The sequence below is a fragment of the Echeneis naucrates genome, chromosome 13 (assembly GCF_900963305.1).
Source record: "Echeneis naucrates chromosome 13, fEcheNa1.1, whole genome shotgun sequence".
NCBI classification, from domain to species: Eukaryota; Metazoa; Chordata; class Actinopteri; order Carangiformes; family Echeneidae; genus Echeneis; species Echeneis naucrates.
Genome location: NC_042523.1, coordinates 23421947 through 23435364, shown reverse-complemented (window position 1 = coordinate 23435364; position 13418 = coordinate 23421947). Strand labels below are relative to the sequence as shown.

General features: G+C 42.8%; 1 protein-coding gene across 5 annotated transcripts in view; it reads left to right on the top strand.

Moving 5' to 3' along the window:
- Positions 1 to 13418, top strand: part of usp2a (ubiquitin specific peptidase 2a) — a 35499-nt gene that overhangs the window by 7106 nt on the left and 14975 nt on the right. For 3 of the 5 annotated variants that reach the window (XM_029518252.1, XM_029518253.1, XM_029518251.1), the window contains exon 3: positions 2085 to 2919. In XM_029518252.1, coding sequence (XP_029374112.1) covers positions 2152 to 2919 — 768 coding nt within the window. In that variant the 5' untranslated portion in view covers positions 2085 to 2151. Of the gene's footprint in view, positions 1 to 2084; positions 2920 to 11550; positions 12155 to 13418 lie in introns of those variants that run through there. The other 2 variants (XM_029518256.1, XM_029518254.1) reach the window with 2 other exon arrangements.

Genomic DNA, 13418 nt, shown 5'->3' with positions numbered 1-13418 from the left:
ACAAATGACTGCTGCCTCAGGTCTTCTCTACAGCTCAGTCTTTTGTGAGTTCAGACTGATACTGGATCAAACTGGTTCTTTTCAGTGCAGAATGAGATCTATATGAACACTGAGAATAAAGTTTGTCGCCTAGCAAGCCAGAGTTATGACCTCGGGGTCTCCGGGTATTTGTAAAGATCAGGATGTTTGAGGCCAATTGTCCGGTAATCCAGACACAGACTTCAAACCCTGGTAAAACTGTTGGTTACGTTGTCCGTATTTTGCTGTTGCCATGTGCGCTTCAGTGCCAAAACCAAAATAACCCTCCAAACACCACTGCTGCCAAACTACACAAACAAACCTCATACATGTACCAAGCCTGGCTTTAGCTGTTTCTCAGTGCCATTAGCCTGGCTGGCTTAACAGTACTCAACTGAACGGCCACAGCTGCCTGGCCTGCCTCAGTGTGTTTTGGCTGGCACTGTGTGTTTGCCTGTCTTCAGCATGCTGCCTGTCTGCCTACTCCAGATCCATATGCTGAATTATTGATAAAGCTGTGGTCACAGAAAGAGAGGCATAGGGAGAAAGCTATAGAGACCCAGAAGAAGGAGAAGTAAATGCACTCAGAGAGGAGGCAAGGTGCCGAGAAGTAAGCGAGCGAGCCGTGAGCGAGAGACATATTAAAGAAATAGGAGCCTCCCTGACTAAACTCAACACGGATCAGCAACACCAGATACTTTTATTTATTCAAACGCTGCAGTGTATGTGAACCAGAGCCTCTCTGCCACAGGAACACACTGTGCTGCCTGCATGACTTCACCTCAAACACCCAGTTGGACTTTCCCATTATAGCTGCGAGATGCACACTATACTGAGACAGAGGAAGGATGGTGCTGGGTCCCTGCAAGAGGGAGAATTCACAATTAGAGATGAGCGAGCCTATTTATTTACCTACTCGATTTTAGGAAAGGATTTGAGTTGGTAGGAGAAGGAGGTGCGAGTGTATTTTATTTATTTATTTATTTATTTATTTATTTTCTCCACGAGTGGGACATAAGGCACAGAAGAAGATGCTGTGCCTTCCTTGAGCATTACATCACGCCTAAGTAGTGCAACAGCAAGCATACCTGCTACTGCTAACGGTATCACTACAGATCTGTCTTCCCAGCAAAGTGAATCATGATCCTCAGAGTTATGTGATGTGGGCTCTTGGTAAAATATCCACATTGTAGCTGTGTATCTGTTACAGTAGTTAAAGCCTAGGCCTGGGTAACCAGCCATGCACCGTAAAAGCCTATAGATAGAACGTATAGGCGATAATGCAGGGACTTATGTCACTGGGCCCAATACAGATTTAAATACTCTCTTTAAAGGGGCACGCCACCAATTTTATCCAAACATCTACACATTTACATCCACTGCGTCTATTTTTTTATTTAAGCTGTTTTTAGAGCATGAGACATTAAATATATGTCGAACATACATTTTTCATCCATCTGTTACGCTCATACTTGAAAGGGATCATGAATCAACATTTCATTTTAGAACTTAAACATAAACTGAAGCCAGAAATCAATGCCCAGCTGCTGAGTTAACTTTAACACTTAAACTGGTGACTGTGTGTAGAGTTTGTTTAAATAATGAGGATCACTATCTGAGAAGATGATCACAAACATCTTCATCTTAAATTTCAGTCAGAGAAAATGGCCAAAAACAAGCAAGTCGAGGTAAGAAAGTGAATAGACAAAAGCAGCTAAATTAATTAAGCCAAAGCAGAATGAACTTGAAAAAAAAAAAAGTGCATGCTTGTGAAATTTTCGCAAATAATTGAGCTTCGATTGTCGTCCAAGATCACTGAAAAACACAGTCATCTAGAACAAGCAAAGATTGTAAGACAACGGAGATCCAAAAAAAGTTTACTTTGGCAAAGTTCCCACTCAAGCATTATTGAATAGTTGCTCTCATGTACAGTACAGGCCAAAAGTTTGGACACACTTTCCAATTCATTTGAATGAGAAGGTGTGTCCAAACTTTTGGCCTGTACTGTAAGTGTGTTTAATTGTTGCTGATGAGCTAACGGTTGTGTCTCTTTGCTGTGGCTGCAGTCGATGCAGTCTTCCAGAGGCTCTGCCTCCCCGTGGCTGAGAAACCACCACCAGCAGCAGCAGCATCATGTCCCGCGTCTCCTCCACCGCCAAGCGCTACACTGGCCCGTCCTACACCAGCCACTACAGCTCCTACAGCTCCTCCCTGACACCGGGCCTCAGCTCATACAGTGAGCGGGACAGGCTGCCTTCCTACAAGTCACCCGCTTCCTCTTCCTCAGGTTACTCCTCCTCCAGCTATCTGAACAGCTCTACCACCCGCAGCCGCAACTACAGCACCTCCTCGGACCCAGATCGCGACCGAGGTAGAACCATCCCTCGCAGCGACATCCTCGGAAGCAGCAGCAGCAGCGGCCGCCGGAGTGAGAGCCTCAGCAGAACCCCTGTCAAGAGCTATGGAGGGTCAGGACTGAGTGGGGGGTCGGCCTACACTGGCTACAGCTCCTACTCTTCATCCTTGGCCCAGTCGAGCTACCTCTCCTCTTCACCGGTGGCCTCCAGCATCTCTCTCAACCGACGAAAATCTGTATCTCAGAGTGACTTGAGCAGGGATCTGGCTTCTCTGGGCCTCAATGACGCCTCCTCTTCTTCCACCCCGTCCTCTTCCACCAGTGCCCTGCGGAGCTACCGCAGCCGGACCAGCGACGTGCCCGACTCGTATAGCACTAGCTCACGCTCAGGCTATGCAGGCCTGTCACGGAGTTCTACTCAGGAGGCCCTCTCACGGAGCTCCACCCAGGAGGCCTTCAGCAGCAGCAGAGCATTCTCCTCTTCGACCTGGGAGCCAAGCAGCAGCAGGCTGTCCGACTCCCCCACCAGGGACTCCACCTCCACGGTAAGACAGCATCTACTTTTCTTACACATGCTGGTTTCAAGCTTTTTACTTTTGTTGGAGATGTTCTGTTCCAGAGGTGATCATTCTCCAGGGGCAGAGTGAGGCATGAATTCAATCAAATCTGCATCTGTTTCTGCAGAGGCACAATAGTTTTATTTCTCTGGTTTCTCACATGTTCAACCACATAAAGCTTTATGGCCTCTGAGAGTACTGTTTTCTACCAAATGGGGGCACTATTGGTCAAATTAATCCCTCTTGTACATTCACAAACCAGTTTGTCACAATCCCTCTTGTGCCTTTAACATGTTCTTTAGTAAACTGACTTCTGCTATAAGAATGATAGTTAAATGAGTCTTATTCTCTTATAATACAATAAGAGGCAGTCCTACTTTATGCAAACAAAGACTTGTTCATTTCTGTGTATGTGGGTATTTCCATGTTTCTGAGACTAATGAGCTCTTAGCCTGGATATCTGAGCCCTTCCATCCCAGCAATTAGTTAGTTTACACTTCTGTGAATGAGTCACAGGGCTGTGATGAGCTAGGTGGGCAGGCCACTAGCCTCATCTCCCAGGTCAGTATTAATGACATCTCTGTAGGTCAGAAAACACAAATGACCCACTTCCCCTCTGGATTAGTCCTCATAACCTGTTACCGTGAGCGGGGGTGGGTGGTGGAGAGAGTTAAGGGGGATTAGTGCTAAATCTTTGCCTGAAAGTGCTGTTCATGGTGCTCATGCTTTACTAGTACAAGTCATCTTTTGGAAGCAGTTAAATGTGTACTAACACGAAATACACATTAAAAAATCACATCATCACCGCGAGACAACAGAATGACCAATGGAAGAACAGAGATGTGCTGGATGAAAAACATTCATTTGAAAATGTATATATGTGACAAGGAGGTTGTGTATATTCCATTTTAAATGGAAAATAATGGAAAGCTTTGTTGTCATTAAAAGGATTATAAGGAGATTAAACGTAATAAAATGAAGACATGCACATGAAAGATAACCTAGATGTTATATTGAGTCATGGTGATAAGGACTTAATGTTTCTTCATTATTCCAAAGGAGAAGAAGGAAAAAAAAACAAACTCCAGCAGAATAACATCCGCAGTTCCAAGCAAGTTTCAACTTATCAAGTAATCAACACTTCCCCATCATGCAGTGACAGAGAAGGTTGTGGTTGGATGTCACCAGCTGGCCTGTTGGTACTGTTAATTAACCCCAGGCCTCTGTGAGTCCAGGCACATTTAATCACCCGCTCCCCCCAGGGCCAGGCGTCTGCACTAAACACTGAGGCTGAAGTTTCACCCCTAACAGCTGAAGAACTTTACAACAGCCACCACTGTCAGTTTTAGGATAGCGCAAATTTAATGTACTGTGGCACAAGAGGCAAGGAAGAAATATTTCAGTGGCAAAATCTGTCAGTGTGTTGGAGCTAAAAGGGTTTATTGCCTACTAATTCAGATGACAGGATATACAGTGTACCTCCTCTTTGTTACATGTCATAGTCTGACTTTAATGGATTAGGTAATTGGCAATAAATAACTCGTCCTTTCATCAATTGAGCAATCATCACCATTTTAGGGTGGGTCATATGGAAGACTATTTAAAGACAGGCAGCAGTTGCCAGACAGACAGTGGAGACTCCAGCCAGCCGATCTGTTTGCAGTCTTTCTGCTCAACTGGCTCCAGCTACATATTTAACATAAAGACATGATGGTTGTATTACTCATCTCATCGGACTCTGTTGAACCTTTCCTTCAAGTAAAAATAACTTTGATGGATGTTTGACATTAACATGAGCATATCTGTAGACAACAGAATTATTACATCAATCAGAACAATAACCAACACAGAAAACAGTCATTACCTGCATATTGTGCTTCGTTTATACGATGTGACGGTCTGTTCATAAAGCTTAGTGAAATGTGTGTGTGTGTGTGTGTGTGTCACCAATTAGAAATCTTCACAATGTGATGATGGCATGGAGTGTGTGTATGTTGGGGTGTGTGCTGGTTCTTGACACATTCTTCAGGGGAAAAACATTAGGAATGATCTAATCCGATGAGTGTCACAGTGACAGGCCTGTGATCTCTGACTGGTAACAGGTAGCACAACGGTGGAGTGCAGCTCTGCAAGTAGAGAGCAGGGAACATCGATTTTATTCATCACTTGGGCTGCGAATACCTATTTTTTTTAATTATTTTTCTTTTATTTTTTTATTTTTTTCCCCCATTGATTCATTTACACTTTATTTTCTTTATTAAATAATTACTAATTTCTTGTAAATGTTACCAGCAAATAGCAAAGGAAAGCTCACAACTTGTTCCTGGGCCCTGTGGTGACATTTTGGACCTGTTAGACCAGACCTGCAATAAGCATTTACAACTGACAAGATGGAGCAACACAATTTTATTGTTTGGCGTGGAAAAAAAAATTCAACTATTAATTCACTGTCAGAATAGCAGTTCGTTATTTTTTTAGATTTTCTCCCATTACAGTTTTAATTTCAGTTCTGTTTATTAGTGCAAGCTATATTTATGAGATTGTAACCAGTATTATCTGATTTTTGGATTTACTTGTAGCTTTGTTTGTTAAGGGTAGCCTTTTTACTTGTTCAAGACAGTTGGAATTACACATTAAAAAGTCACTTGATTCGGAGATATGTAGTAATTGACATTAGTAGCAAAATACATATGCAAGTTTGACGATCAGTTTTAAACATTAGCTCTAAGATCGAGTAATTTTTCAATGCCCAATTGAATATCATTATTTAAGCTTTACTGCATCACTTCCTGCATCATATTGTGATATGATATGAGCAAGTTATTTTTTATGTCACAATTGTATGTCACAGATCTTCGAAATAATAGCCCCGATCCAAAACATATACAGCTAAAGGAATATGAACTACTCACTTAAACTACTTCAAGTGCATTGAAATTTCACAAAAAAATCAAGATACACAGCAGGTACGCAGCGTCAGTTATCTACAAGTATTCACCCACATATTCTTCCCACTTGATGTGTGGATCTTTTTGTAGTATTTGTGTGTGTTCTTGTTTTCCCACTTGCTCAGTGTGAAGATGCCACACAATGAATAAATACATTTAAAAAAAAACTAAATTTCCTTTAGAAATATCAGTGTCATGTTTAAACTCTCTGGAAATGTGTCTTGAAATAGCATTGGCAAAGTAAGGTAAACACAATCCTGACAGTTTCTGAGAAGCTTACAACACAGAAATAGCAGCTGCTGATGCCTCATGGCTCAGTGCGTCTTGTGCCATGTTTGTGAGTAAGACAATCTGGTTAACATGACTACCATAACACTTGTTTTTCCCTGTTCCTGTAAGAATTTCTACAACTTCACTGAACACAGGATTGAGTGTATTTTCCTCGCGTATACAGTCTTATTGTCACTCTTACTTCCACACCACTTGTGTTTCTACAAAGTCATGATCACGAAGTTTGCAGTTTTCCAGTAATCCAATTTGAAATGTGTATATTAACAAGGAGCAATATCTGTGATTTTAAGATCATAAAAACAAACAAAACAAAACATCTCCTGTACCAGGCTTCTCTCTTAAGTTGAAGTAGCAACGACAATGATCCAATGATTCTCCAGCATACTTGTCTTGTCAATTATGAGCTCAATAATACAAGGATTGCTTGGTGCTGTGTTAAAACAGCTGAAACAACAGCAGTGAGAACACTGATTGTGTCATTGTGACTTCATAATGTTCTAGAAGTCCTGAGCTCATGGTGGTGGTTATTGGTTGTCTTAAACTGAGTAAGTGACCAAACAAGCCTAGAAGAAGAACATTATAACATTTTCTAGTTCCTATCAGAAGTGATGATGCAATAACTACTGAGACCGCACAATTTCTAATAAACCCAACGGTTTCAGAGAGTCAAGAAATGAATGAATACTCTCAATTCAATGGTTACTCAAGCGCTGACCTTGTTCACACCTTTTCTGTGCATTGAAATGTTTTCAGCAGGTTCACTCATTTTCAGGTTGTCCCTGTCAGTACCAGTCAGACTTATTCCACCCCCGTTTATTCCTGTACAAACAAGGCCAAGTGTTACCTCAGCTCAATATGAAGACAGTGACAGTGTTGCACTCCAGCTTTTAGTCTTTGGCTTCTGCAAACAAACACCAAGTGAAGGTTGGTACGCCTGAGTGAAAACTTCCTTGATTGTGCCAGAATTTATTGTGCTCAGTCTTTGTGTCTAGACTTTTTGTTGAGTCAACAATAATTTTAGACTGTCTGGGTCTCAATTCACCACTTTGGTCAGACAGCTTATCATTTGATTAAAAAAATCCGGTCTGTTCGAGTTGGAGCTTTACTTTGTTGTTTGGCAAATAAGGGTCAGTACTTTAGTCACGGTAAGCTGTTTTTATGGTTCTTGGTGGTGTGGGTTTCAGGGTCAGTGTGACATTTTTATCGGAACAGCTATTTTAACATTACATAAGCATATTTTCTTTAATAAAGTACTGTTTCATTGGTGGCTGATGATCATGATCATCAAATCTTCAGTTTTGTTTTGAAAGTATAAACAATAATTGTGTAACTACAGTCTTTTTACAAGCAGAGCAATGCTGATGCTTCAAAGTCAGTTGCACAGTATCTTTCATGCCTCTGTCTATTTTGTAGCTACATATCTAGGACAGGGTCAGGGTGGCAGCGGGGTGTGCAGCAGCACACAGCACCAGCTGTTCAGTTCACATTTCCCCATTTCTTCTGAGTCCAAACCCGCTCTACCCCAGGTAGGATCGCCATGCACTATCTGGTCATCTGTGCTTGGAAGGCCGAATCAGACACTATAAAACCCCTGAAAGAATGTGTGCAGTAGTGCACGTTTTTCTTATACCGCCTAAATCTTCTATTATTTATCCAAAAGTGATTCTGTCCAACAGATTAGGATTTTTATCTTGGCCACTTTTGGTCACCACCAAAAGCTCATTATTATAGCTGAGGGTTGATGAAGACTATAAACAAATCAAGAGCTTTGCAGAGAAAGTCAAGTCACACCTAGACTTTGTTTTCTTTCATCATAGCTACCATGGAAAAATAGTTTATTCTTGACCTTTGAAGCAACAGTTTGAAGCAATGATCATCTTTGCTCATGCACCTTCACTCCCTAGAGGGAATTTTCTCAAGTTGTCATTACCCATCTACATGCACCAATCATACACCACAACTGTTTCAGCTGTTCAGGGGGTTGCACTTGCAGACCAAATCTGCCACAGCAGGCACAGCTTTTCCATTTAGAAGACTCCTTTATATGAGCCCCCCATTTCCTGGAATCAAAGATTCATCGGAAACCAATAATAAAAAGAATATGGAAGCAAAAACACTTACAGAGGGCCTAAGGATTACGCCGTTAAATGCAAGTATTTATGGTTTTAGCTACAGTACAACAGTCAAAACCAAAGGCCTTAAATCCGCAACTTGTGACGCAAAGAAAAAATCCTCCATAGGCCCGAGTCTCTGGTTTCAGTTCACTCTACGTGGCCTAACACCGTTATGGAGAACCACACATTCATAGACCATGTCCTCTGAATGATGTGGCTCCACAACTAAGATGTAGCGTTATAATGTTCCAGAAAATAAAGTTTACTATTATTTTGTCAGTGTGTGAGACACAGTGACAAGACACATTGTGAGGTTATAGGGACAGGTGTGTGTTACTGCTCTAAAAACAATGGAAAATGAGTTATTATTATAATTTGACCCACTGATTCGGCCTAGTTATCAATACAGTCAGCAGCTTGAGCAGCAGCACCCGTTTGACGCAATTTACACCAAGAATATTACTTCCTCTGAGTCACTGCTTCATCCACGGTCATTATATGCATGTTTTCAAATTCAGTATGATTTACGCCTTTTACACTTACCTCTGATGTCTGTCAGTCTGCTGAGAAATCACAGGATGGACGGACAATTGTAACTTCTGAGTCTTCACATTAGGTTTCAGAGTAATCCAGTGAGGACTGCCTGTACATTCCTACACGCTTCAAACAGGTTTCATACATATACACAACACAAGCAAAGTAGCAGCTGTGAGGCTGTGGCCCAAGTGCACAGAAGGCTAAACAACTAGCAGCATTCAACAAACTCACACAAGGACACAAAAGATGTTACAGGACAATAGAGTTCACAGCCTGTTACAAGTTCAGAGGTACATCCCTCTCTCTCTGAAATGCTTCATCAGTTTCAACACGTCCATCTGAAGAGGTGGCAGACTCATCTGCATTTGTACAATGGGAACACACTGTCATACAGGTGTCTGGTCTTCCTTCAGACTTTCGTCTGCCTACCCATTTTTTGTGTGATTTATTCCACTAAAGTTGCTCTATCTGTATTTTTCTGTTGTGCTATGTTTCAGTGGGCCTAATGAGCAGGTCCCTATATTCCTGGGACTAATACCTTTCTATTATCATCTGTTCTACCTTCCATGTATCTGTACTGCTTGTCCATCTGGGCTGTTGATGGCATTGGGTGCGGCAGGGTAACCTTAGACAGGTCGCCAGTGTCACAGGACATATAGAGACAATCATTGACTCTGCCATTCAATGGCGAGCAATTCTAGAGTCACCAATTAACCTGAAAATTCATAACTTTGGACTTTGTGAGGAAGAGCTGCAGGGCACCCACATCGGCCGGGATGAAATGAGACCGTGTTAGCCGCTGCTCCACCATGCTGCCCAACACTTTCCTCTATACTTTAATACAAATATTTTATTTTACTCCAAACATATGCTGCAGAAAAATATATTAATTTAAAGCTATGCTCAAAGAGTGCCAGGGTTATTTGGAGAGGCCAGCACAGCTTCTTTAATTATACCACAGTGTCAGATTTTTAGAAGTGCTGATTTAGAGCCAGACTTTCCAATTATGATCAGATCAGCACCTTGTCCAATTGAGTGAGAAAGGTCAGGTAGACATGTTAACAGCTTGATTATTTTGCCCGCTCAAGGATTTTGCAGTCACCTGCAGACTTTATCTGGCATCCAGTTCTACAGCAACTGCAGAGAAGATTTCATCCTGTTCTGAAACAGTGACACAGAACACCTCCTTCTGTTCTGGGGCTCTCCCACATACTCTCCTGAACTCTCCTGCATGCTCATAACAAGCTGGTTTCAGTAATAACATTGGCGTTAGCGAGCTCAGGTATGCTTTGTACCTGGCAGGAATGTTTAATAAAGGGCCGAAATCTACCACCAGCGGCAATGTGTTGTTTTCACTGGCTCTCTAAAGCGATATATTCTACTTGGGTTTAATTTAAACACTTGAATGAAGAAATTGTCGGCCTAGTGTGCCTAATGTATTTTAGGGAATAGAACAGCTATCCCTTGATAATTGTACTCTGACTTCTCCTGGATAACTCAGAGACTGATTATGTCCCATTTTTTTAGACCAGCCTGTTGAGTTATCAGATATAACTGACTCTCTCTGTCCCCTCTCATATTGTAGTTTTCCATTTCCATTTCGAGGGTTCAAACACACACACACATGCTGAGCCTACTGATGGTTTGTGTGTCTTGGCTATTTGTTGTGTACACACACTTGAGTATGGTCATGAGTTTATTGCCAGGAATTGTCCGTCACGCTACACGTAATTTCAGCTAAAATCAGCACAGCGTGAATTATAACTCTCACTCTAAAGAGAAGTTTGGCAAGGCACAAAGCAGAAAGAAAACAAAGAGCTGCACTCTAATTTGTGAAACGAAGTACATCTCGATCTTTTTGATAGTTTTTGGCCTTCAGGTAGATTGATGGTTGACAACAAACTGAATATTCTCTTAAAAATTTCTAAAGGTTTTATTGAAATTGGCTCAGCTGTAGTCAGTAGCCTTGTGTAACCACTGGCCGTACTACCTACCCCTACAGACAATATTTCCACAACAGTTCTTTTCTCACGACAAACAGCTGGTCTACTCTGGGCCGTGCAAGCTGTCGCCCTCATTTACTAAAATCTGACGTAACGGCTCATTGCCAAGTCCTTCGGGCTCAGTTGGATTTAACCGCACTAATGTGTATCTCCAGACAGCGGTTGTAGAATTGGGAAAACATAGATGCAACACACTGCATGTTTACCAAGTTGTTTTTGCTTCCAAGTCCAGCAATCAACAAATTGTGTTTATAGAAACTCTGAAAGGTGAGCCCAGTCAACAAGTCACTGATGCTGTCACTGATGCTTTGCTTTGCACCGTCTGCTTTTGTGATTTCACTTGATATTAATTTCAACAGTTCCTCGCTCACTAAACCATGAAAACAAGTTTGAATTTCAGCCTTCAAGCTGCTAGAATCGATAACTGTATGGCAACAGTAGATCAATGTATCAGTTAGTGAAACAATGAAGACACAGAAAAATGTGGTGTTCATTTTGTTGTGTAGCTTTTTGTGTTTCTGACATAAAATGCTTATTTACAGTGAATTTCTGCAGGTTTGTCTTGTCTCTGTTAGATCAGTTTGTAATCTGTGCCTAAAACAATGAGCAGGGCAGAGCTGAAGGAAAACCTGTTGGACGTTTTCCCAGAATCCCTCAGCAGCTGACGTTGTGACCGTAAAACTCCCGAACTGCAGTTGTTGGTGCTGTTCGGAGCTGCGGTCGGACTGTGGTCGGACTGTCTGTCCCTGATGGCCATGATGGCTGTCAGGGGCTCTGACGTCAACTGCTGACGTTTGATTGATGCGGAGTGGAGCCAAAGGGGGGCGGGGCTTCGTCCTGTAAAACGGGACGGAAGCCCGGTGGACGTTTATTACCGTCTGACATTCGAACCGATCAGCGCGATTCTCTCCCCGCATATGAAGCCGCAGCGGTCCGCCGAGCTCCGGACGTTTCTATCCGCCTGACCTGCCCCCGTGTCGGCCTGACGGATTACTGAAGTGCCCGGTGGTTTTCAGGGGAGCCACAGGTCGTCTGTCCGGCGGTGGTCCGTGGTTCGGCCCCGTTACATGAAAGAGAGAGTGGCCGTAATTCCACCGAGCAGCCCACAGAACCGGCCTCCCTCCCCCGCTCCGAAGAAGTCTTTACCGGCAGTCGGCTCCGGTTCTCCGCCAGCATGCCGAGCATGCGACAGTCCTACACGGTGACCGTCCCCGAGGAGCCGCCGGCCGCCGCCTTCCCCTTCCTGAAGCAGGAGATGCGGAGGAAGGGCAGCATGTCCGGGTCGGTTCTGGTCTCAACTTTCGTGGGGCTCCTGATTAACCAAGCCAAGGTAATCAGCTGTGGCCGGGCCGTGTGTGGTCTCCATCGGCTTTATTGTCATTATTAACAGTGCAGTGATTCTCAGGACAGATGTTTATGTTTGGTGAGAAATGAAGTCAGTCTAATGTTGCAGAGGTAAGCTGCTCTCTTAAGCTGCTGTGCTCCTCTGTGCCAGGATCAGTAGGCCTGTGCTGGCAGGTCACCGGTTATATAACCACCGTTTAATCCCACACATACTTTACTGCTTTTACTACACTGTGGGCCTATAATGGAAATAAGGACAGAAATAACTGTCTTTGTCCACTTGAATATGTAGGATGGGTTTGTTGCCTCTGGCTGCCTCCTTTTGGATACAGACCCTTATATAGATAAATGGATGTACATAATGTAAAGAATACAACTGGCTTTTAAGCCAGGGTGGTTTTTACACAAAGTGGTTGTGGCATTACTTTCAGCTAACGGTCCCCATAGATGTTTTCTGTTGATTTAATTTGTTTTACATTTTCCAGTTTTTAAGTATCTCCAGAGGTTTAAGGCAGAGAACGCCTTCACTCGCTTCTTGGTTTAAGATATTAATACTTGACTTTAAAACTCCTCTGAAAAAAAAAAAAAAAAAATGGACTAGCAGCCAAAAAGGAAAGGGAGACAGATTTTATTTTATGTTTTGTGCTGATATGTCCTTCTCCTCAGTGGAATAGTGTCTGTGATTTATCACCACATAAATGAAACCAGCAGCGCTTGGCAGTGATTTGGCCATATCAGGGAAACAACTCGTTGCAGCAAACCAATATATACTGACAGTCGTCCGTTTCTGATGTATCCTTTGCGTCAAAGCTGTAAATGCATAGTGTAGGTTGAAATCACACTTGCATGGTGCATGGTGACCACCCCCCACTGTCAGCTGTGTATTTGTCCTGATATGAGAAGACGGGGAATGACTTGTTATCGCCTTGCTGCTGTCATTTTTTATGCGTGTTTAGTATATGTGTGTTCCCAAGCTGCTGTGAGCCAGATTCAGTTATGTAACCAGAAATCACATTAGAATGCACTTTAGAGCTGGCCATGCCTAGAAGCTTGGCACACGTTCTGTTTTGTTGTCATCATCCACCTGCTCCTCCTGTCCTGTCCTTGTCCACCCGCTCTCGCTCATCATCTTTCATCAGCCCACCGCACACATGCTGAGGAAACCTGCTCTGTCTTTGAGTGAGTTCAGCTCACCAACACAGACGGCTTCTCTAAATCGTTGTGTACGACATCCCTGTAAATCGAAATTC